This window comes from Phyllobates terribilis, unplaced genomic scaffold, assembly GCF_046119375.1.
Source record: "Phyllobates terribilis strain yellow unplaced genomic scaffold, ASM4611937v1 Scaffold_3__8_contigs__length_932513732, whole genome shotgun sequence".
In the NCBI taxonomy this organism is placed as follows: Eukaryota; Metazoa; Chordata; class Amphibia; order Anura; family Dendrobatidae; genus Phyllobates; species Phyllobates terribilis.
In genome coordinates, this window is record NW_027362763.1 from 14,225,524 (window position 1) to 14,250,911 (window position 25,388).

Below are 25,388 nucleotides of genomic sequence, written 5' to 3' on the forward strand. Positions count from 1 at the left end.
GCTTCAGGTTGTCAACCAATCTGCTGTTAGGTTGGAGGTTCCTACCTCCTGGAGAATTAATCCGGTCTTTCATGTCTCTCTGTTAAAAAAAGCTGTTGTGTCGGATGGTGACGCCTCTGCCTCTGTTCCTCCGGTGGTGGAGGACGGGGAATATGAAATTTCTCGCATCCTTGACTCTAGACGGTATAGAGGTAGTTTGCAGTATCTTGTGGCCTGGAAAGGTTTCGGACCCGAGGATAACTCTTGGGTGAGGTCAGATGATGTTTCCGCGTCCAGACTTATCAGAGCGTTTCACAGGAGATTTCCTGATAAGCCTGGTCCTAGGGGATCCGGAGGATCCTCTTAGAAGGGGGGGTACTGTTAGAACCTTGCTGTTAGGTTTTTTTTCCTTTGCTGGTCACATGACCTTGTTGGCCTATTTAATCCTGCTCCGCCCTTCTGGCTTTGCTGGACTTCATTGTATATCTACTTTCTAGCTAGCCTGTGCTCTGTATCTAACTCTGTTAGTTTGCTTGGTCTACGGACCTCTATGTTCTATCTATTTTGTTTGTTCGTCTGTCTGCTACTATTTCTGTTAGGAGGTGTCCCATATTCCTCCCAGTCCTTAGTACTTGTAGGGATTCCCTCCTCACATCTATAGGTCTCCGTACAGACTAGATTAGGACTTTAGCAGGTCTGATCGCAGGATCAGGTTCCCTGTTACATCGTAGGGATTCAGCTGAGTCTTATAGTAGGGACAGATCTCCTCTCTTTCCTTAGCTTTGGTAGCAGAACATAACACCTGTGATATTACACGGGGGGAGTGTCTGTATTACACCTGTGATATTACACAGGGGAGGGTCTGTATTACACCTGTGATATTACACGCGGGAGTGTCTGTATTACACCTGTGATATTACACGGGGGAGTGTCTGTATTACACCTGTGATGTTACATGGTTGAGTGTCTGTATTACACGTGTGATATTACACGGGGGGAGGGTCTGTATTACACCTGTGATATTACACAGGGGAGGGTCTGTATTACACCTGTGATATTACACGCGGGAGTGTCTGTATTACACCTGTGATATTACACGGGGGAGTGTCTGTATTACACCTGTGATGTTACATGGTTGAGTGTCTGTATTACACGTGTGATATTACACGGGGGGAGGGTCTGTATTACACCTGTGATATTACATGGGGGAGTGTCTGTATTACACCTGTGATATTACACGGGGGGAGGGTCTGTATTACACCTGTGATATTACACGGGGGGAGCGTCTGTGTTACACCTGTGATATTACACGGGGGGAGGGTCTGTATTACACCTGTGATATTACATGGGGGAGTGTCTGTATTACACGTGTGATATTACACGGGTGGAGTGTCTGAATTACACCTGTGATATTACACGGGGGAGCGTCTGTATTACACCTGTGATATTACACAGGGGAGGGTCTGTATTACACCTGTGATATTACACGGGGGGAGTGTCTGTATTACACCTGTGATATTACACGGGGGTAGTGTCTGTATTACACCTGTGATATTACACGGGGGAGTGTCTGTATTACACCTGTGATATTACATGCGGGAGTGTCTGTATTACACCTGTGATATTACACGCGGGAGTGTCTGTATTACACCTGTGATATTACACGCGGGAGTGTCTGTATTACACCTGTGATATTACACGGGGGGAGTGTCTGTATTACACCTGTGATATTACACGGGGGAGTGTCTGTATTACACCTGTGATATTACACGGGGGGAGTGTCTGTATTACACCTAAGATATTACACGTGGGAGTGTCTGTATTACACCTGTGATATTACACGCGGGAGTGTCTGTATTACACCTGTGATATTACACGCGGGAGTGTCTGTATTACACCTGTGATATTACACGCGGGAGTGTCTGTATTACACCTGTGATATTACACGGGGGGAGTGTCTGTATTACACCTGTGATATTACACGGGGGAGTGTCTGTATTACACCTGTGATATTAGACGGGGGGAGTGTCTGTATTACACCTGTGATATTACACGCGGGAGTGTCTGTATTACACCTGTGATATTACACGGAGGAGCGTCTGTATTACACCTGTGATATTACACGTGGGAGTGTCTGTATTACACCTGTGATATTACATGGGGGGAGGGTCTGTATTACACCTGTGATATTACACGCGGGAGTGTCTGTATTACACCTGTGATATTACACGCGGGAGTGTCTGTATTACACCTGTGATATTACACGGGGGGAGGGTCTGTATTACACCTGTGATATTACACGGGGGGAGCGTCTGTATTACAACTGTGATATTACACGCGGGAGTGTCTGTATTACACCTGTGATATTACACGGGGGGAGGGTCTGTATTACACCTGTGATATTACACAGGAGAGGGTCTGTATTACACCTGTGATATTACACGGGGGGAGTGTCTGTATTACACTTGTGATATTACACGGGGGTAGTGTCTGTATTACACCTGTGATATTACACGGGGGAGTGTCTGTATTACACCTGTGATATTACACGCGGGAGTGTCTGTATTACACTTGTGATATTACACGCGGGAGTGTCTGTATTACACCTGTGATATTACACGCGGGAGTGTCTGTATTACACCTGTGATATTACACACGGGAGTGTCTGTATTACACCTGTGATATTACACGCGGGAGTGTCTGTATTACACCTGTGATATTACACGCGGGAGTGTCTGTATTACACCTGTGATATTACACGGGGGGAGTGTCTGTATTACACCTGTGATATTACACGGGGGAGTGTCTGTATTACACCTGTGATATTACACGGGGGGAGTGTCTGTATTACACCTGTGATATTACACGGGGGAGTGTCTGTATTACACCTGTGATATTACACGCGGGAGTGTCTGTATTACACGTGTGATATTACACGCGGGAGTGTCTGTATTACACCTGTGATATTACATGGAGGAGCGTCTGTATTACACCTGTAATATTACACGTGGGAGTGTCTGTATTACACCTGTGATATTACATGGGGGGAGGGTCTGTATTACACCTGTGATATTACACGCGGGAGTGTCTGTATTACACCTGTGATATTACACGCGGGAGTGTCTGTATTACACCTGTGATATTACACGCGGGAGTGTCTGTATTACACCTGTGATATTACATGGGGGGAGGGTCTGTATTACACCTGTGATATTACACGGGGGGAGCGTCTGTATTACAACTGTGATATTAAACGCGGGAGTGTCTGTATTACACCTGTGATATTACACGGGGGGAGGGTCTGTATTACACCTGTGATATTACACAGGGGAGGGTCTGTATTACACCTGTGATATTACACGGGGGGAGTGTCTGTATTACACTTGTGATATTACACGGGGGTAGTGTCTGTATTACACCTGTGATATTACACGGGGGAGTGTCTGTATTACACCTGTGATATTACACGCGGGAGTGTCTGTATTACACTTGTGATATTACACGCGGGAGTGTCTGTATTACACCTGTGATATTACACGGGGGGAGTGTCTGTATTACACCTGTGATATTACACGGGGGAGTGTCTGTATTACACCTGTGATATTACACGGGGGGAGTGTCTGTATTACACCTGTGATATTACACGGGGGAGTGTCTGCATTACACCTGTGATATTACACGCGGGAGTGTCTGTATTACACCTGTGATATTACACGCGGGAGTGTCTGTATTACACCTGTGATATTACACGCGGGAGTGTCTGTATTACACCTGTGATATTACACGCGGGAGTGTCTGTATTACACCTGTGATATTACACGGGGGGAGTGTCTGTATTACACCTGTGATATTACACGGGGGAGTGTCTGTATTACACCTGTGATATTACACGGGGGGAGTGTCTGTATTCCACCTGTGATATTACACAGGGGAGTGTCTGTATTACACCTGTGATATTACACGCGGGAGTGTCTGTATTACACCTGTGATATTACACGCGGGAGTGTCTGTATTACACCTGTGATATTACACGGAGGAGCGTCTGTATTACACCTGTGATATTACACGTGGGAGTGTCTGTATTACACCTGTGATATTACATGGGGGGAGGGTCTGTATTACACCTGTGATATTACACGCGGGAGTGTCTGTATTACACCTGTGATATTACACGCGGGAGTGTCTGTATTACACCTGTGATATTACACGCGGGAGTGTCTGTATTACACCTGTGATATTACACGCGGGAGTGTCTGTATTACACCTGTGATATTACACGCGGGAGTGTCTGTATTACACCTGTGATACACGCGGGAATGTCTGTATTACACCTCTGATATTACACGCGGGAGTGTCTGTATTACACCTGTGATATTACACGGGGGGAGTGTCTGTATTACACCTGTGATATTACACGCGGGAGTGTCTGTATTACACCTGTGATATTACACGCGGGAGTGTCTGTATTACACCTGTGATATTACACGCGGGAGTGTCTGTATTACACCTGTGATATTACACGGGGGGAGTGTCTGTATTACACCTGTGATATTACACGGGGGAGTGTCTGTATTACACCTGTGATATTACACGGGGGGAGTGTCTGTATTACACCTATGATATTACACGTGGGAGTGTCTGTATTACACCTGTGATATTACACGCGGGAGTGTCTGTATTACACCTGTGATATTACACGCGGGAGTGTCTGTATTACACCTGTGATATTACACGCGGGAGTGTCTGTATTACACCTGTGATATTACACGGGGGGAGTGTCTGTATTACACCTGTGATATTACACGGGGGAGTGTCTGTATTACACCTGTGATATTACACTGGGGGAGTGTCTGTATTACACCTGTGATATTACACGGGGGAGTGTCTGTATTACACCTGTGATATTACACGGGGGGAGTGTCTGTATTACACCTGTGATATTACACGCGGGAGTGTCTGTATTACACCTGTGATATTACACGGAGGAGCGTCTGTATTACACCTGTGATATTACACGTGGGAGTGTCTGTATTACACCTGTGATATTACATGGGGGGAGGGTCTGTATTACACCTGTGATATTACACGCGGGAGTGTCTGTATTACACCTGTGATATTACACGCCGGATTGTCTGTATTACACCTGTGATATTACACGCGGGAGTGTCTGTATTACACCTGTGATATTACACGGGGGGAGGGTCTGTATTACACCTGTGATATTACACGGGGGGAGGGTCTGTATTACACCTGTGATATTACACGGGGGGAGCGTCTGTATTACAACTGTGATATTACATGCGGGAGTGTCTGTATTACACCTGTGATATTACACGGGGGGAGGGTCTGTATTACACCTGTGATATTACACAGGGGAGGGTCTGTATTACACCTGTGATATTACACGGGGGGAGTGTCTGTATTACACTTGTGATATTACACGGGGGTAGTGTCTGTATTACACCTGTGATATTACACGCGGGAGTGTCTGTATTACACTTGTGATATTACACGCGGGAGTGTCTGTATTACACCTGTGATATTACACGCGGGAGTGTCTGTATTACACCTGTGATATTACACGCGGGAGTGTCTGTATTACACCTGTGATATTACACGCGGGAGTGTCTGTATTACACCTGTGATATTACACGGGGGGAGTGTCTGTATTACACCTGTGATATTACACGGGGGAGTGTCTGTATTACACCTGTGATATTACACGGGGGAGTGTCTGTATTACACCTGTGATATTACACGCGGGAGTGTCTGTATTACACGTGTGATATTACACGCGGGAGTGTCTGTATTACACCTGTGATATTACATGGAGGAGCGTCTGTATTACACCTGTGATATTACACGTGGGAGTGTCTGTATTACACCTGTGATATTACATGGGGGGAGGGTCTGTATTACACCTGTGATATTACACGCGGGAGTGTCTGTATTACACCTGTGATATTACACGCGGGAGTGTCTGTATTACACCTGTGATATTACACGCGGGAGTGTCTGTATTACACCTGTGATATTACACGGGGGGAGGGTCTGTATTACACCTGTGATATTACACGGGGGGAGCGTCTGTATTACAACTGTGATATTACACGCGGGAGTGTCTGTATTACACCTGTGATATTACACGGGGGGAGGGTCTGTATTACACCTGTGATATTACACAGGGGAGGGTCTGTATTACACCTGTGATATTACACGGGGGGAGTGTCTGTATTACACTTGTGATATTACACGGGGGTAGTGTCTGTATTACACCTGTGATATTACACGGGGGAGTGTCTGTATTACACCTGTGATATTACACGCGGGAGTGTCTGTATTACACTTGTGATATTACACGCGGGAGTGTCTGTATTACACCTGTGATATTACACGCGGGAGTGTCTGTATTACACATGTGATATTACACGGGGGTAGTGTCTGTATTACACCTGTGATATTACACGCGGGAGTGTCTGTATTACACTTGTGATATTACACGCGGGAGTGTCTGTATTACACCTGTGATATTACACGCGGGAGTGTCTGTATTACACCTGTGATATTACACGCGGGAGTGTCTGTATTACACCTGTGATATTACACGCGGGAGTGTCTGTATTACACCTGTGATATTACACGGGGGGAGTGTCTGTATTACACCTGTGATATTACACGGGGGAGTGTCTGTATTACACCTGTGATATTACACGGGGGGAGTGTCTGTATTACACCTGTGATATTACACGGGGGAGTGTCTGCATTACACCTGTGATATTACACGGGGGAGTGTCTGTATTACACCTGTGATATTACACGCGGGAGTGTCTGTATTACACCTGTGATATTACACGCGGGAGTGTCTGTATTACACCTGTGATATTACACGCGGGAGTGTCTGTATTACACCTGTGATATTACACGCGGGAGTGTCTGTATTACACCTGTGATATTATATAATATATATATATAAATATACTCTTCGGTACGGTCACTGCTGAGCTTCGCAATAAACAGAGTAAACCTCGCTGCCGCCACCAATCGTTTATACCAGCTGATTTGTTGCCCGTTACCGGTAACATGGGGCCTCATGAGTCTTCAGGGATGTGGTTTATAGACCAAGAAGAACGAAGCTGTTCCAGTGCATATATATTAATCCAGCAATTAGGCAGTGCTCAACAGAATATACAAGCGATGTCACAAAGGGGACAATATAGTATATACCGTCAGATAAGAAGAAAAGGCAAGTGAATGCGCTGTGTTCGGGACTGTGCCACGATGCCGGGTATGTCTGCCATATCAATAGAGCCTATGCCTGTCACTAACCCCAATATTCATATCTGGTATAGAGCCTACGCCTGTCACTAACCCCAATATTCATATCTGGTATAGAGCCTACGCCTGTCACTAACCCCAATATTCATATCTGGTATAGAGCCTACGCCTGTCACTAACCCCAATATTCATATCTGGTATAGAGCCTACGCCTGTCACTAACCCCAATATTCATATCTGGTATAGAGCCTACGCCTGTCACTAACCCCAATATTCATATCTGGTATAGAGCCTACGCCTGTCACTAACCCCAATATTCATATCTGGTATAGAGCCTACGCCTGTCACTAACCCCAATATTCATATCTGGTATAGAGCCTATGCCTGTCACTAACCCTAATATTCATATCTGGTATAGAGCCTACGCCTGTCACTAACCCCAATATTCATATCTGGTATAGAGCCTGCGCCTGTCACTAACCCCAATATTCATATCTGGTATAGAGCCTATGCCTGTCACTAACCCCAATATTCATATCTGGTATAGAGCCTACGCCTGTCACTAACCCCAATATTCATATCTGGTATAGAGCCTACGCCTGTCACTAACCCCAATATTCATATCTGGTATAGAGCCTACGCCTGTCACTAACCCCAATATTCATATCTGGTATAGAGCCTACGCCCCTCACTAACCCCAATATTCATATCTGGTATAGAGCCTACGCCCCTCACTAACCCCAATATTCATATCTGGTATAGAGCCTACGCCCCTCACTAACCCCAATATTCATATCTGGTATAGAGCCTACGCCTGTCACTAACCCCAATATTCATATCTGGTATAGAGCCTACGCCTGTCACTAACCCCAATATTCATATCTGGTATAGAGCCTACGCCTGTCACTAACCCCAATATTCATATCTGGTATAGAGCCTACGCCCCTCACTAACCCCAATATTCATATCTGGTATAGAGCCTACGCCTGTCACTAACCCCAATATTCATATCTGGTATAGAGCCTACGCCTGTCACTAACCCCAATATTCATATCTGGTATAGAGCCTACGCCTGTCACTAACCCTAATATTCATATCTGGTATAGAGCCTACGCCTGTCACTAACCCTAATATTCATATCTGGTATAGAGCCTACGCCTGTCACTAACCCCAATATTCATATCTGGTATAGAGCCTACGCCTGTCACTAACCCCAATATTCATATCTGGTATAGAGCCTACGCCTGTCACTAACCCTAATATTCATATCTGGTATAGAGCCTACGCCTGTCACTAACCCTAATATTCATATCTGGTATAGAGCCTACGCCTGTCACTAACCCCAATATTCATATCTGGTATAGAGCCTACGCCTGTCACTAACCCCAATATTCATATCTGGTATAGAGCCTGCGCCTGTCACTAACCCCAATATTCATATCTGGTATAGAGCCTACGCCTGTCACTAACCCCAATATTCATATCTGGTATAGAGCCTACGCCTGTCACTAACCCCAATATTCATATCTGGTATAGAGCCTACGCCCCTCACTAACCCCAATATTCATATCTGGTATAGAGCCTACGCCTGTCACTAACCCCAATATTCATATCTGGTATAGAGCCTACGCCTGTCACTAACCCCAATATTCATATCTGGTATAGAGCCTACGCCTGTCACTAACCCTAATATTCATATCTGGTATAGAGCCTACGCCTGTCACTAACCCTAATATTCATATCTGGTATAGAGCCTACGCCTGTCACTAACCCCAATATTCATATCTGGTATAGAGCCTACGCCTGTCACTAACCCTAATATTCATATCTGGTATAGAGCCTACGCCTGTCACTAACCCCAATATTCATATCTGGTATAGAGCCTACGCCTGTCTCTAACCCCAATATTCATATCTGGTATAGAGCCTACGCCTGTCACTAACCCCAATATTCATATCTGGTATAGAGCCTACGCCTGTCACTAACCCTAATATTCATATCTGGTATAGAGCCTGCGCCTGTCACTAACCCTAATATTCATATCTGGTATAGAGCCTACGCCTGTCACTAACCCTAATATTCATATCTGGTATAGAGCCTACGCCTGTCACTAACCCCAATATTCATATCTGGTATAGAGCCTACGCCTGTCACTAACCCTAATATTCATATCTGGTATAGAGCCTACGCCTGTCACTAACCCCAATATTCATATCTGGTATAGAGCCTACGCCTGTCACTAACCCCAATATTCATATCTGGTATAGAGCCTGCGCCTGTCACTAACCCTAATATTCATATCTGATATAGAGCCTGCGCCTGTCACTAACCCCAATATTCATATCTGGTATAGAGCCTACGCCTGTCACTAACCCCAATATTCATATCTGGTATAGAGCCTACGCCTGTCACTAACCCCAATATTCATATCTGGTATAGAGCCTACGCCTGTCACTAACCCCAATATTCATATCTGGTATAGAGCCTACGCCTGTCACTAACCCCAATATTCATATCTGGTATAGAGCCTACGCCTGTCACTAACCCTAATATTCATATCTGATATAGAGCCTACGCCTGTCACTAACCCTAATATTCATATCTGATATAGAGCCTACGCCTGTCACTAACCCCAATATTCATATCTGGTATAGAGCCTACGCCTGTCACTAACCCCAATATTCATATCTGGTATAGAGCCTACGCCTGTCACTAACCCTAATATTCATATCTGGTATAGAGCCTACGCCTGTCACTAACCCCAATATTCATATCTGGTATAGAGCCTACGCCTGTCACTAACCCCAATATTCATATCTGGTATAGAGCCTACGCCTGTCACTAACCCCAATATTCATATCTGGTATAGAGCCTACGCCTGTCACTAACCCCAATATTCATATCTGGTATAGAGCCTACGCCTGTCACTAACCCCAATATTCATATCTGGTATAGAGCCTACGCCTGTCACTAACCCCAATATTCATATCTGGTATAGAGCCTGCGCCTGTCACTAACCCTAATATTCATATCTGGTATAGAGCCTGCGCCTGTCACTAACCCCAATATTCATATCTGGTATAGAGCCTACGCCTGTTACTAACCCTAATATTCATATCTGGTATAGAGCCTACGCCTGTCACTAACCCCAATATTCATATCTGGTATAGAGCCTACGCCTGTCACTAACCCTAATATTCATATCTGGTATAGAGCCTACGCCTGTCACTAACCCCAATATTCATATCTGGTATAGAGCCTACGCCTGTCACTAACCCCAATATTCATATCTGGTATAGAGCCTACGCCTGTCACTAACCCCAATATTCATATCTGGTATAGAGCCTACGCCTGTCACTAACCCCAATATTCATATCTGGTATAGAGCCTACGCCTGTCACTAACCCCAATATTCATATCTGGTATAGAGCCTGCGCCTGTCACTAACCCCAATATTCATATCTGGTATAGAGCCTACGCCTGTCACTAACCCCAATATTCATATCTGGTATAGAGCCTACGCCTGTCACTAACCCCAATATTCATATCTGGTATAGAGCCTACGCCTGTCACTAACCCCAATATTCATATCTGGTATAGAGCCTACGCCTGTCACTAACCCCAATATTCATATCTGGTATAGAGCCTACGCCTGTCACTAACCCTAATATTCATATCTGGTATAGAGCCTACGCCTGTCACTAACCCCAATATTCATATCTGGTATAGAGCCTACGCCTGTCACTAACCCCAATATTCATATCTGGTATAGAGCCTACGCCTGTCACTAACCCCAATATTCATATCTGGTATAGAGCCTACGCCTGTCACTAACCCCAATATTCATATCTGGTATAGAGCCTACGCCTGTCACTAACCCCAATATTCATATCTGGTATAGAGCCTACGCCTGTCACTAACCCCAATATTCATATCTGGTATAGAGCCTACGCCTGTCACTAACCCCAATATTCATATCTGGTATAGAGCCTGCGCCTGTCACTAACCCCAATATTCATATCTGGTATAGAGCCTACGCCTGTCACTAACCCCAATATTCATATCTGGTATAGAGCCTACGCCTGTCACTAACCCCAATATTCATATCTGGTATAGAGCCTACGCCTGTCACTAACCCCAATATTCATATCTGGTATAGAGCCTACGCCTGTCACTAACCCCAATATTCATATCTGGTATAGAGCCTACGCCTGTCACTAACCCCAATATTCATATCTGGTATAGAGCCTACGCCTGTCACTAACCCCAATATTCATATCTGGTATAGAGCCTACGCCTGTCACTAACCCCAATATTCATATCTGATATAGAGCCTGCGCCTGTCACTAACCCCAATATTCATATCTGGTATAGAGCCTACGCCTGTCACTAACCCCAATATTCATATCTGGTATAGAGCCTACGCCTGTCACTAACCCCAATATTCATATCTGGTATAGAGCCTACGCCTGTCACTAACCCCAATATTCATATCTGGTATAGAGCCTACGGCTGTCACTAACCCTAATATTCATATCTGGTATAGAGCCTACGCCTGTCACTAACCCCAATATTCATATCTGGTATAGAGCCTACGCCTGTCACTAACCCCAATATTCATATCTGGTATAGAGCCTACGCCTGTCACTAACCCCAATATTCATATCTGGTATAGAGCCTACGCCTGTCACTAACCCCAATATTCATATCTGGTATAGAGCCTGCGCCTGTCACTAACCCCAATATTCATATCTGGTATAGAGCCTACGCCTGTCACTAACCCCAATATTCATATCTGGTATAGAGCCTACGCCTGTCACTAACCCCAATATTCATATCTGGTATAGAGCCTGCGCCTGTCACTAACCCCAATATTCATATCTGGTATAGAGCCTACGCCTGTCACTAACCCCAATATTCATATCTGGTATAGAGCCTGCGCCTGTCACTAACCCCAATATTCATATCTGGTATAGAGCCTACGCCTGTCACTAACCCTAATATTCATATCTGGTATAGAGCCTACGCCTGTCACTAACCCTAATATTCATATCTGGTATAGAGCCTACGCCTGTCACTAACCCCAATATTCATATCTGGTATAGAGCCTACGCCTGTCACTAACCCCAATATTCATATCTGGTATAGAGCCTACGCCTGTCACTAACCCTAATATTCATATCTGGTATAGAGCCTACGCCTGTCACTAACCCTAATATTCATATCTGGTATAGAGCCTACGCCTGTCACTAACCCCAATATTCATATCTGGTATAGAGCCTACGCCTGTCACTAACCCCAATATTCATATCTGGTATAGAGCCTACGCCTGTCACTAACCCTAATATTCATATCTGGTATAGAGCCTGCGCCTGTCACTAACCCCAATATTCATATCTGGTATAGAGCCTACGCCTGTCACTAACCCCAATATTCATATCTGGTATAGAGCCTGCGCCTGTCACTAACCCCAATATTCATATCTGGTATAGAGCCTACGCCTGTCACTAACCCTAATATTCATATCTGGTATAGAGCCTACGCCTGTCACTAACCCTAATATTCATATCTGGTATAGAGCCTACGCCTGTCACTAACCCCAATATTCATATCTGGTATAGAGCCTACGCCTGTCACTAACCCTAATATTCATATCTGGTATAGAGCCTACGCCTGTCACTAACCCCAATATTCATATCTGGTATAGAGCCTGCGCCTGTCACTAACCCCAATATTCATATCTGGTATAGAGCCTACGCCTGTCACTAACCCCAATATTCATATCTGGTATAGAGCCTACGCCTGTCACTAACCCCAATATTCATATCTGTATAGAGCCTACGCCTGTCACTAACCCTAATATTCATATCTGGTATAGAGCCTGCGCCTGTCACTAACCCCAATATTCATATCTGGTATAGAGCCTACGCCTGTCACTAACCCCAATATTCATATCTGGTATAGAGCCTACGCCTGTCACTAACCCCAATATTCATATCTGGTATAGAGCCTACGCCTGTCACTAACCCCAATATTCATATCTGGTATAGAGCCTACGCCTGTCACTAACCCCAATATTCATATCTGGTATAGAGCCTACGCCTGTCTCTAACCCCAATATTCATATCTGGTATAGAGTCTACGCCTGTCACTAACCCCAATATTCATATCTGGTATAGAGCCTACGCCTGTCACTAACCCCAATATTCATATCTGGTATAGAGCCTACGCCTGTCACTAACCCCAATATTCATATCTGGTATAGAGCCTACGCCTGTCACTAACCCCAATATTCATATCTGGTATAGAGCCTGCGCCTGTCACTAACCCCAATATTCATATCTGGTATAGAGCCTACGCCTGTCTCTAACCCCAATATTCATATCTGGTATAGAGCCTACGCCTGTCACTAACCCCAATATTCATATCTGGTATAGAGCCTGCGCCTGTCACTAACCCCAATATTCATATCTGGTATAGAGCCTACGCCTGTCACTAACCCCAATATTCATATCTGGTATAGAGCCTACGCCTGTCAATAACCCTAATATTCATATCTGGTATAGAGCCTACGCCTGTCAGTAACCCCAATATTCATATCTGGTATAGAGCCTGCGCCTGTCACTAACCCCAATATTTATATCTGGTATAGAGCCTACGCCTGTCACTAACCCCAATATTCATATCTGGTATAGAGCCTACGCCTGTCTCTAACCCCAATATTCATATCTGGTATAGAGCCTACGCCTGTCTCTAACCCCAATATTCATATCTGGTATAGAGCCTACGCCTGTCACTAACCCCAATATTCATATCTGGTATAGAGCCTACGCCTGTCTCTAACCCCAATATTCATATCTGGTATAGAGCCTACGCCTGTCTCTAACCCCAATATTCATATCTGGTATAGAGCCTACGCCTGTCACTAACCCAATATTCATATCTGGTATAGAGCCTACGCCTGTCACTAACCCCAATATTCATATCTGGTATAGAGCCTACGCCTGTCACTAACCCCAATATTCATATCTGGTATAGAGCCTACGCCTGTCACTAACCCCAATATTCATATCTGGTATAGAGCCTACGCCTGTCACTAACCTCAATATTCATATCTGGTATAGAGCCTGCGCCTGTCACTAACCCCAATATTCATATCTGGTATAGAGCCTACGCCTGTCACTAACCCCAATATTCATATCTGGTATAGAGCCTACGCCTGTCACTAACCCCAATATTCATATCTGGTATAGAGCCTACGCCTGTCACTAACCCCAATATTCATATCTGGTATAGAGCCTACGCCTGTCACTAACCCCAATATTCATATCTGGTATAGAGCCTACGCCTGTCACTAGGTATAGAGCCTACGCCTGTCACTAGCCCCAATATTCATATCTGGTATAGAGCCTACGCCTGTCACTAACCCCAATATTCATATCTGGTATAGAGCCTACGCCTGTCACTAACCCCAATATTCATATCTGGTATAGAGCCTACGCCTGTCACTAACCCCAATATTCATATCTGGTATAGAGCCTACGCCTGTCACTAACCCCAATATTCATATCTGGTATAGAGCCTACGCCTGTCACTAACCCCAATATTCATATCTGGTATAGAGCGTATGCCTGTCACTAACCCCAATATTCATATCTGGTATAGAGTCTACGCCTGTCACTAACCCCAATATTCATATCTGGTATAGAGCCTACGCCTGTCACTAACCCCAATATTCATATCTGGTATAGAGCCTACGCCTGTCACTAACCCCAATATTCATATCTGGTATAGAGCCTACGCCTGTCACTAACCCCAATATTCATATCTGGTATAGAGCCTACGCCTGTCACTAACCCCAATATTCATATCTGGTATAGAGCCTACGCCTGTCACTAACCCCAATATTCATATCTGGTATAGAGCCTACGCCTGTCACTAACCCCAATATTCATATCTGGTATAGAGCCTACGCCTGTCACTAACCCCAATATTCATATCTGGTATAGAGCGTATGCCTGTCACTAACCCCAATATTCATATCTGGTATAGAGCCTACGCCTGTCACTAACCCCAATATTCATATCTGGTATAGAGCCTACGCCTGTCACTAACCCCAATATTCATATCTGGTATAGAGCCTACGCCTGTCACTAACCCCAATATTCATATCTGGTATAGAGCCTACGCCTGTCACTAACCCCAATATTCATATCTGGTATAGAGCCTACGCCTGTCACTAACCCCAATATTCATATCTGGTATAGAGCCTACGCCTGTCACTAACCCCAATATTCATATCTGGTATAGAGCCTACGCCTGTCACTAACCCCAATATTCATATCTGGTATAGAGCCTACGCCTGTCACTAACCCCAATATTCATATCTGGTATAGAGCGTATGCCTGTCACTAACCCCAATATTCATATCTGGTATAGAGCCTACGCCTGTCACTAACCCCAATATTCATATCTGGTATAGAGCCTACGCCTGTCACTAACCCCAATATTCATATCTGGTATAGAGCCTACGCCTGTCACTAACCCCAATATTCATATCTGGTATAGAGCCTACGCCTGTCACTAACCCCAATATTCATATCTGGTATAGAGCCTACGCCTGTCACTAACCCCAATATTCATATCTGGTATAGAGCCTACGCCTGTCACTAACCCCAATATTCATATCTGGTATAGAGCCTACGCCTGTCACTAACCCCAATATTCATATCTGGTATAGAGCCTACGCCTGTCACTAACCCCAATATTCATATCTGGTATAGAGCCTGCGCCTGTCACTAACCCCAATATTCATATCTGGTATAGAGCCTACGCCTGTCACTAACCCCAATATTCATATCTGGTATAGAGCCTACGCCTGTCACTAACCCCAATATTCATATCTGGTATAGAGCCTACGCCTGTCACTAACCCCAATATTCATATCTGGTATAGAGCCTACGCCTGTCACTAACCCCAATATTCATATCTGGTATAGAGCCTGCGCCTGTCACTAACCCCAATATTCATATCTGGTATAGAGCCTGCGCCTGTCACTAACCCCAATATTCATATCTGGTATAGAGCCTGCGCCTGTCACTAACCCCAATATTCATATCTGGTATAGAGCCTACGCCTGTCACTAACCCCAATATTCATATCTGGTATAGAGCCTACGCCTGTCACTAACCCCAATATTCATATCTGGTATAGAGTCTACGCCTGTCACTAACCCCAATATTCATATCTGGTATAGAGCCTACGCCTGTCACTAACCCCAATATTCATATCTGGTATAGAGTCTACGCCTGTCACTAACCCCAATATTCATATCTGGTATAGAGCCTACGCCTGTCACTAACCCCAATATTCATATCTGGTATAGAGTCTACGCCTGTCACTAACCCCAATATTCATATCTGGTATAGAGCCTACGCCTGTCACTAACCCCAATATTCATATCTGGTATAGAGTCTACGCCTGTCACTAACCCAATATTCATATCTGTATAGAGCCTACGCCTGTCACTAACCCCAATATTCATATCTGGTACGGGGCAGCGCGGAGCGTCATTGAGTGATTGGGATGAAGAGATTGTCAGCTCTTCTGCTCACGGCCTGATTCCCAGTGAAGCCGCGCTCCTCTGCTCGATACGAGGGCGACCGTCTGTCTGACACGTTTGGGGTCTGTATGGTGGTCGCTTACTTCTGCAGATCACGCCCGCGTCCTGTGAGTGGAGGCACAAGCTGTTTTTGGACACGACTCCTCCGCACTGGGATAGCTGATTCTCTGTGCCGTTACAAAAGAGTTTTTCCAGCCATATTGGTCCAGATCCCGGTGTAAAGTACGCTCCTCCAGGGGCTCGTTCTGCAGCTCCACAGCCCAGCTGTCTACACACCACGTGAGCATCAGAAAGATCCCACGTCTCGTCACACACGGTGCCCCAAGCCTGGTTATAGAAGACCTCCACCCGTCCTGAGCACGGGGAGTCGCCACCGTCCAGTCTCACCTTAGATACTCCTGCAGAGAAGAGGCAAGGAGACCTAGGTAAGATGGCAGCTGTTAGGCCTCCCTCTGTCCCTCCATCCTTCTATCTTCAGAGGTCTAAAAATAAGCATCTGTCAAACATCTGTACCTGAGCAGTCCAATGGACTCCTCACCGTCTAGTGGACTCTTTTCTGTCTCTGTCTTCTGCAAGGTCCTCTCTGTCTCTGTCTATTGCAGACTTTTCTCTGCAGACTCTTCTTTCTCTGTTTCCCTTTCCTGTGGACTCCTCTCTGACTTCCTCCTGTGGTCTAATCTTTCTCTCCTGCGGACTCCTCTCTGTCTCCCTCTGCAACCTCCTGTCTGTCTCCCTCTGCAACCTCCTCTCTGTCTCCCTCTGCAACCTCCTCTCTGTCTCCCTCTGCAACCTCCTCTCTGTCTCCCTCCTGCGACCTCCTCTCGATATCCTGTGCCCTCCTCTCTGTCTCCCTCCTGTGCCCTCCTCTCTGTCTCCCTCTGCAACCTCCTCTCTGTCTCCTCCTGCGACCTCCTCTCTGTCTCCCTCCTGCGACCTCCTCTCTGTCTCCCTCCTGCGACCTCCTCTCTGTCTCCCTCTGCAACCTCCTCTCTGTCTCCCTCTGCAACCTCCTCTCTGTCTCCCTCTGCAACCTCCTCTCTGTCTCCCTCCTGCGACCTCCTCTCTGTCTCCCTCCTGCGACCTCCTCTCTGTCTCCCTCCTGCGACCTCCTCTCTGTCTCCCTCCTGCGACCTCCTCTCTGTCTCCCTCCTGCGACCTCCTCTCTGTCTCCCTCCTGCGACCTCCTCTCTGTCTCCCCCCTGCGACCTCCTCTCTGTCTCCCTCTGCAACCTCCTCTCTGTCTCCTCCTGCGACCTCCTCTCTGTCTCCCTCCTGCGACCTCCTCTCTGTCTCCCTCCTGCGACCTCCTCTCTGTCTCCCTCTGCAACCTCCTCTCTGTCTCCCTCTGCAACCTCCTCTCTGTCTCCCTCCTGCGACCTCCTCTCTGTCTCCCTCCTGCGACCTCCTCTCTGTCTCCCTCCTGCGACCTCCTCTCTGTCTCCCTCCTGCGACCTCCTCTGTCTCCCTCCTGTGACCTCCACTCTGTCTCCCTCCTGCGACCTCCTCTCTGTCTCCCTCCTGCGACCTCCTCTCTGTCTCCCTCCTGCGACCTCCTCTCTGTCTCCCTCCTGCGACCTCCTCTCTGTCTCCCTCCTGCGACCTCCTCTCTGTCTCCCTCTGCGACCTCCTCTCTGTCTCCTCCTGCGACCTCCTCTCTGTCTCCCTCCTGCGACCTCCTCTGTCTCCCTCCTGTGCCCTCCTCTCTGTCTCCTCCTGCGACCTCCTCTCTGTCTCCCTCCTGCGACCTCCTCTCGATATCCTGTGCCCTCCTCTCTGTCTCCCTCCTGCGACCTCCTCTCTGTCTCCCTCCTGCGACCTCCTCTCTGTCTCCCTCCTGTGCCCTCCTCTCTGTCTCCCTCCTGCGGCCTCCTCTCTGTCTCCCTTCTGTGCCCTCCTCTCTGTCTCCTTCCTGCGGCCTCCTCTCTGTCTCCCTCCTGTGCCCTCCTCTCTGTCTCCTGTGCCCTCCTCTCTGTCTCCTTCCTGCGACCTCCTCTTGGTCTCCTGCGACCTCCTCTCTGTCTCCCTCCTGCGACCTCCTCTCTGTCTCCCTCCTGCGACCTCCTCTCTGTCTCCCTCCTGCGACCTCCTCTCTGTCTCCCTCCTGCGACCTCCTCTCTGTCTCCCTCTGCGACCTCCTCTCTGTCTCCTCCTGCGACCTCCTCTCTGTCTCCCTCCTGCGACCTCCTCTGTCTCCCTCCTGTGCCCTCCTCTCTGTCTCCTCCTGCGACCTCCTCTCTGTCTCCCTCCTGCGACCTCCTCTGTCTCCCTCCTGTGCCCTCCTCTCTGTCTCCTCCTGCGACCTCCTCTCTGTCTCCCTCCTGCGACCTCCTCTCGATATCCTGTGCCCTCCTCTCTGTCTCCCTCCTGCGACCTCCTCTCTGTCTCCCTCCTGCGACCTCCTCTCTGTCTCCCTCCTGTGCCCTCCTCTCTGTCTCCCTCCTGCGGCCTCCTCTCTGTCTCCCTCCTGTGCCCTCCTCTCTGTCTCCCTCCTGCGGCCTCCTCTCTGTCTCCCTCCTGTGCCCTCCTCTCTGTCTCCTGTGCCCTCCTCTCTGTCTCCTTCCTGCGACCTCCTCTTGGTCTCCTGCGACCTCCTCTCTGTCTCCCTCCTGCGACCTCCTCTCGATATCCTGTGCCCTCCTCTCTGTCTCCCTCCTGCGACCTCCTCTCTGTCTCCCTCCTGTGCCCTCCTCTCTGTCTCCTTCCTGCGACCTCCTCTTGGTCTCCTGCGACCTCCTCTCTGTCTCCCTCCTGAGACCTCCTCTCGATATCCTGTGCCCTCCTCTCTGTCTCCCTCCTGCGGCCTCCTCTCGGTCTCCTGCGGCCTTCACTGGTGGTGATAGCACAATGTCATGCCTGGGTCTTCTTCTCCTGTCCTACCACAGTGGGTTGGTACAGCATTGTAGGGGGCTTTCTGCGTTTGCTGGAGCGGGGCCATTCCGCCCTGCGCTCAGCTGCTGCTAGGTGACAGTGATGTGGACGGCGCCTGTTAGATAACACTGCACCCAGCAGAACCTAACCTCTCTGTCTCCCTCCTGTGCCCTCCTCTCTGTCTCCCTCCTGCGACCTCCTCTCTGTCTCCCTCCTGCGACCTCCTCTCTGTCTCCCTCCTGCGACCTCCTCTCTGTCTCCCTCCTGCGGCCTCCTCTCTGTCTCCCTCCTGTGCCCTCCTCTCTGTCTCCCTCCTGTGCCCTCCTCTCTGTCTCCCTCCTGTGCCCTCCTCTCTGTCTCCTGTGCCTTCCTCTCTGTCTCCTTCCTGCGACCTCCTCTTGGTCTCCTGCGACCTCCTCTCTGTCTCCCTCCTGAGACCTCCTCTCGATATCCTGTGCCCTCCTCTCTGTCTCCCTCCTGTGGCCTCCTCTCTGTCTCCCTCCTGTGCCCTCCTCTCTGTCTCCTGTGCCTTCCTCTCTGTCTCCTTCCTGCGACCTCCTCTTGGTCTCCTGCGACCTCCTCTCTGTCTCCCTCCTGAGACCTCCTCTCGATATCCTGTGCCCTCCTCTCTGTCTCCCTCCTGTGGCCTCCTCTCGGTCTCCTGCGGCCTTCACTGGTGGTGATAGCACAATGTCATGTCTGGGTCTTCTTCTCCTGTCCTACCACAGTGGGTTGGTATAGCATTGTAGGGGGCTTTCTGCGTTTGCTGGAGCGGGGCCATTCCGCCCTGCGCTCAGCTGCTGCTAGGTGACAGTGATGTGGACGGCGCCTGTTAGCTAACACTGCACCCAGCAGAACCTAACCTCTCTGTCTCCCTCCTGCGACCTCCTCTCTGTCTCCCTCCTGCGACCTCCTCTCTGTCTCCCTCCTGCGACCTCCTCTCTGTCTCCCTCCTGCGACCTCCTCTCTGTCTCCCTCTGCGACCTCCTCTCTGTCTCCTCCTGCGACCTCCTCTCTGTCTCCCTCCTGCGACCTCCTCTGTCTCCCTCCTGTGCCCTCCTCTCTGTCTCCTCCTGCGACCTCCTCTCTGTCTCCCTCCTGCGACCTCCTCTCGATATCCTGTGCCCTCCTCTCTGTCTCCCTCCTGCGACCTCCTCTCTGTCTCCCTCCTGCGACCTCCTCTCTGTCTCCCTCCTGTGCCCTCCTCTCTGTCTCCCTCCTGCGGCCTCCTCTCTGTCTCCCTCCTGTGCCCTCCTCTCTGTCTCCTTCCTGCGGCCTCCTCTCTGTCTCCCTCCTGTGCCCTCCTCTCTGTCTCCTGTGCCCTCCTCTCTGTCTCCTTCCTGCGACCTCCTCTTGGTCTCCTGCGACCTCCTCTCTGTCTCCCTCCTGCGACCTCCTCTCTGTCTCCCTCCTGCGACCTCCTCTCTGTCTCCCTCCTGCGACCTCCTCTCTGTCTCCCTCCTGCGACCTCCTCTCTGTCTCCCTCTGCGACCTCCTCTCTGTCTCCTCCTGCGACCTCCTCTCTGTCTCCCTCCTGCGACCTCCTCTGTCTCCCTCCTGTGCCCTCCTCTCTGTCTCCTCCTGCGACCTCCTCTCTGTCTCCCTCCTGCGACCTCCTCTGTCTCCCTCCTGTGCCCTCCTCTCTGTCTCCTCCTGCGACCTCCTCTCTGTCTCCCTCCTGCGACCTCCTCTCGATATCCTGTGCCCTCCTCTCTGTCTCCCTCCTGCGACCTCCTCTCTGTCTCCCTCCTGCGACCTCCTCTCTGTCTCCCTCCTGTGCCCTCCTCTCTGTCTCCCTCCTGCGGCCTCCTCTCTGTCTCCCTCCTGTGCCCTCCTCTCTGTCTCCCTCCTGCGGCCTCCTCTCTGTCTCCCTCCTGTGCCCTCCTCTCTGTCTCCTGTGCCCTCCTCTCTGTCTCCTTCCTGCGACCTCCTCTTGGTCTCCTGCGACCTCCTCTCTGTCTCCCTCCTGCGACCTCCTCTCGATATCCTGTGCCCTCCTCTCTGTCTCCCTCCTGCGACCTCCTCTCTGTCTCCCTCCTGTGCCCTCCTCTCTGTCTCCTTCCTGCGACCTCCTCTTGGTCTCCTGCGACCTCCTCTCTGTCTCCCTCCTGAGACCTCCTCTCGATATCCTGTGCCCTCCTCTCTGTCTCCCTCCTGCGGCCTCCTCTCGGTCTCCTGCGGCCTTCACTGGTGGTGATAGCACAATGTCATGCCTGGGTCTTCTTCTCCTGTCCTACCACAGTGGGTTGGTACAGCATTGTAGGGGGCTTTCTGCGTTTGCTGGAGCGGGGCCATTCCGCCCTGCGCTCAGCTGCTGCTAGGTGACAGTGATGTGGACGGCGCCTGTTAGATAACACTGCACCCAGCAGAACCTAACCTCTCTGTCTCCCTCCTGTGCCCTCCTCTCTGTCTCCCTCCTGCGACCTCCTCTCTGTCTCCCTCCTGCGACCTCCTCTCTGTCTCCCTCCTGCGACCTCCTCTCTGTCTCCCTCCTGCGGCCTCCTCTCTGTCTCCCTCCTGTGCCCTCCTCTCTGTCTCCCTCCTGTGCCCTCCTCTCTGTCTCCCTCCTGTGCCCTCCTCTCTGTCTCCTGTGCCTTCCTCTCTGTCTCCTTCCTGCGACCTCCTCTTGGTCTCCTGCGACCTCCTCTCTGTCTCCCTCCTGAGACCTCCTCTCGATATCCTGTGCCCTCCTCTCTGTCTCCCTCCTGTGGCCTCCTCTCTGTCTCCCTCCTGTGCCCTCCTCTCTGTCTCCTGTGCCTTCCTCTCTGTCTCCTTCCTGCGACCTCCTCTTGGTCTCCTGCGACCTCCTCTCTGTCTCCCTCCTGAGACCTCCTCTCGATATCCTGTGCCCTCCTCTCTGTCTCCCTCCTGCGGCCTCCTCTCGGTCTCCTGCGGCCTTCACTGGTGGTGATAGCACAATGTCATGTCTGGGTCTTCTTCTCCTGTCCTACCACAGTGGGTTGGTATAGCATTGTAGGGGGCTTTCTGCGTTTGCTGGAGCGGGGCCATTCCGCCCTGCGCTCAGCTGCTGCTAGGTGACAGTGATGTGGACGGCGCCTGTTAGCTAACACTGCACCCAGCAGAACCTAACCTCTCTGTCTCCCTCCTGCGACCTCCTCTCTGTCTCCCTCCTGTGCCCTCCTCTCTGTCTCCCTCCTGTGCCCTCCTCTCTGTCTCCCTCCTGCGACCTCCTCTCTGTCTCCCTCCTGCGACCTCCTCTCTGTCTCCCTCCTGCGACCTCCTCTCTGTCTCCCTCCTGTGCCCTCCTCTCTGTCTCCTGTGCCCTCCTCTCTGTCTCCTTCCTGCGACCTCCTCTTGGTCTCCTGCGACCTCCTCTCTGTCTCCCTCCTGCGACCTCCTCTCGATATCCTGTGCCCTCCTCTCTGTCTCCCTCCTGCGGCCTCCTCTCGGTCTCCTGCGGCCTTCACTGGTGGTGATAGCACAATGTCATGTCTGCGTCTTCTTCTCCTGTCCTACCACAGTGGGTTGGTACAGCATTGTAGGGGGCTTTCTGCGTTTGCTGGAGCGGGGCCATTCCGCCCTGCGCTCAGCTGCTGCTAGGTGACAGTGATGTGGACGGCGCCTGTTAGATAACACTGCACCCAGCAGAACCTAACCTCTCTGTCTCTTCAGTCCGTTCCAGGTCGCGCTACTCCCTTGTCCCTTGGTCTCCTCCTTAGTTGTTCACTCAATGGCAGCAGCATTGCTCATAGACACTTCTTACTGCTACTAGAATTTGTCCCTCTCTGCCTAACTACAGGAAGCAGTCTTTTTCCCTAACACTAACCCCTTCCACTATGGGCTAGTCCCCAACATTAACACTTCCTCACCCTATTGTCGCTATCTAACTACAGTCACTAAACTATGTCTTACCCTGTGCTATCCTATACTGTACACTACCAACACTGGGCATTACCTTTACATTACTTACACACTGTACACTACCATATCACCATACACAATACGTACCGAAAGACACAGGACATAGTTTACACTACAATACAACGCGATTGGTGTGTTCAGGGGTAGGACCTTGATAGCCATTGCCCACCACCCTTCCATGGCCCTGTCGGCTCTTGATCTTCATACCTGACTGTGAGCACAGCACCTCGGCCTCCCCAGACTCGAACCTGTGTCCTTTGGACAGGACGGAGCTGCATTCAGACAGACTTGCTTCCTGGCCGGCGCAGTACACACTGCGCAGATCCGTCAGAGCATACGCTCCTCTGGGTGTTGGCATTGCCTTGACATGAGCACGTTCAATAGCAGGTCCGCAACCCAGCTGCCGACACAGCACGGCCTCCTCCTCCACATCCCATTCAAAGGCCGGCACCACGTTCCATGAGGTACCGTGGAAAACCTGAACTTTGCCAGAACAGGCGCTGTTTCCTCCCTTCAGCGACACCTTGGAAATGGCTGCAAAACACAAAGACGATACAAGGTAATGAGCACAGAGGAGACATGGAGCCATGAAGAACCAACTGGTAAGTGGAGCAGCCCTGAGGGCATCATCCCAGCGCTAACCAACATGCCCTGTATTGTTCAGCTGATCCAGTAAACTAGCTAGCCCTCTAATTGGAGTAATATGAGCCCTGGCCCTTTAAGTCACCAGCACCTTGTATGAGTTGCCCCTATAGCAATCCGCCCTGGTGTACAAACCCCTTTATTACAGGAAATGAATGTAAATGCGGAGCTTTATTGGTTGTAGTGGGTGCGCAGGGTGGCTAAGGTCATCTGTGCCAAAAGTGGAGAATGCCCTGTCCTAAAAGACTGACCTTGGCCGACTACTTAGACACACACCCTTAACCTGTCAGCCCTGGGAGCACCTGAAGCAAGACAGCATGACTTGAGGCAGCGATAGAGACTTTGGCCTGTGTTCAGACAGGTGCAGTGGCCTGAGCCAGAACAGAAGCTGTGACGTGTGGGTACAAGCTCTGCCTTTTTCCTTGGCGACTGAGTGAATTGTGGCCTGAATTGAAAGCCTTTCAGATAATTACCCAAAAACCTAAAGCTGCTGAGCTGTGTTTGTTGTTGGCAAAAATTGCCTTCAATTTTTAAGAAGGAGCAAATGCTGAAAGGAAGGAACAATCACGTTCTCTGCCTCCGAGTAATGCAACTTCCAAACTCTTCCTACTTTCAGTGTAAAATTCAAGCTCTGTGCATTTTAGTAGTGTATCCACTACAAGTGCAACCATGATGGTCAGTGCCTCCTAGTCGTGTAACCACCAAGCTCAGAGCCTCCTATTGGTATAACCATCAGGCTAGGCTCTGTGCATTCTTCTAGTGTAACCTGCTATAGATATACAGTGGGGAAAAAAGTATTTCGTCAGCCACCAATTGTGCAAGTTCTCCCACTTACAAAGATGAGGTCGGCCTGTAATTGACATCATTGGTCGACCTCGACTATGAGAGACAAAATGAGAAAACAAAACCTGAAAATCACATTGTCTGATTTGGAAAGATTTTTTTTTCAAATTTTGGTGGAAAATAAGTATTTGGTCAATGACAAACAAGCAAGATTTCTGGCTCTCACAGACCTGTAACTTCTTCTTTAAGAGGCTCCTCTGTCCTCCACTCATTACCTGTAGTACTGGCACCTGTTTGAACTCTTTATCAGTATAAAAGACGCCTGTCCGTAACCTCA

At 49.1% G+C, this 25,388-nt stretch overlaps 1 protein-coding gene across 2 annotated transcripts in view; it reads right to left on the bottom strand.

Moving 5' to 3' along the window:
• The window catches only part of LOC141258680 (CD5 antigen-like), a 176,847-nt gene that overhangs the window by 19,913 nt on the left and 131,546 nt on the right, over window positions 1-25,388 (bottom strand). The window contains exons 5-6 of one of the 2 annotated variants that reach the window (XM_073673673.1): window positions 23,834-24,160; window positions 16,960-17,274 (exon numbers count right to left, since the gene is read on the bottom strand). In XM_073673673.1, the coding sequence (XP_073529774.1) occupies window positions 16,960-17,274; window positions 23,834-24,160 (642 nt within the window). The remainder of the gene's footprint in view (window positions 1-16,959; window positions 17,275-23,833; window positions 24,161-25,388) is intronic. The other variant, XM_073673674.1, reaches the window with a different exon arrangement.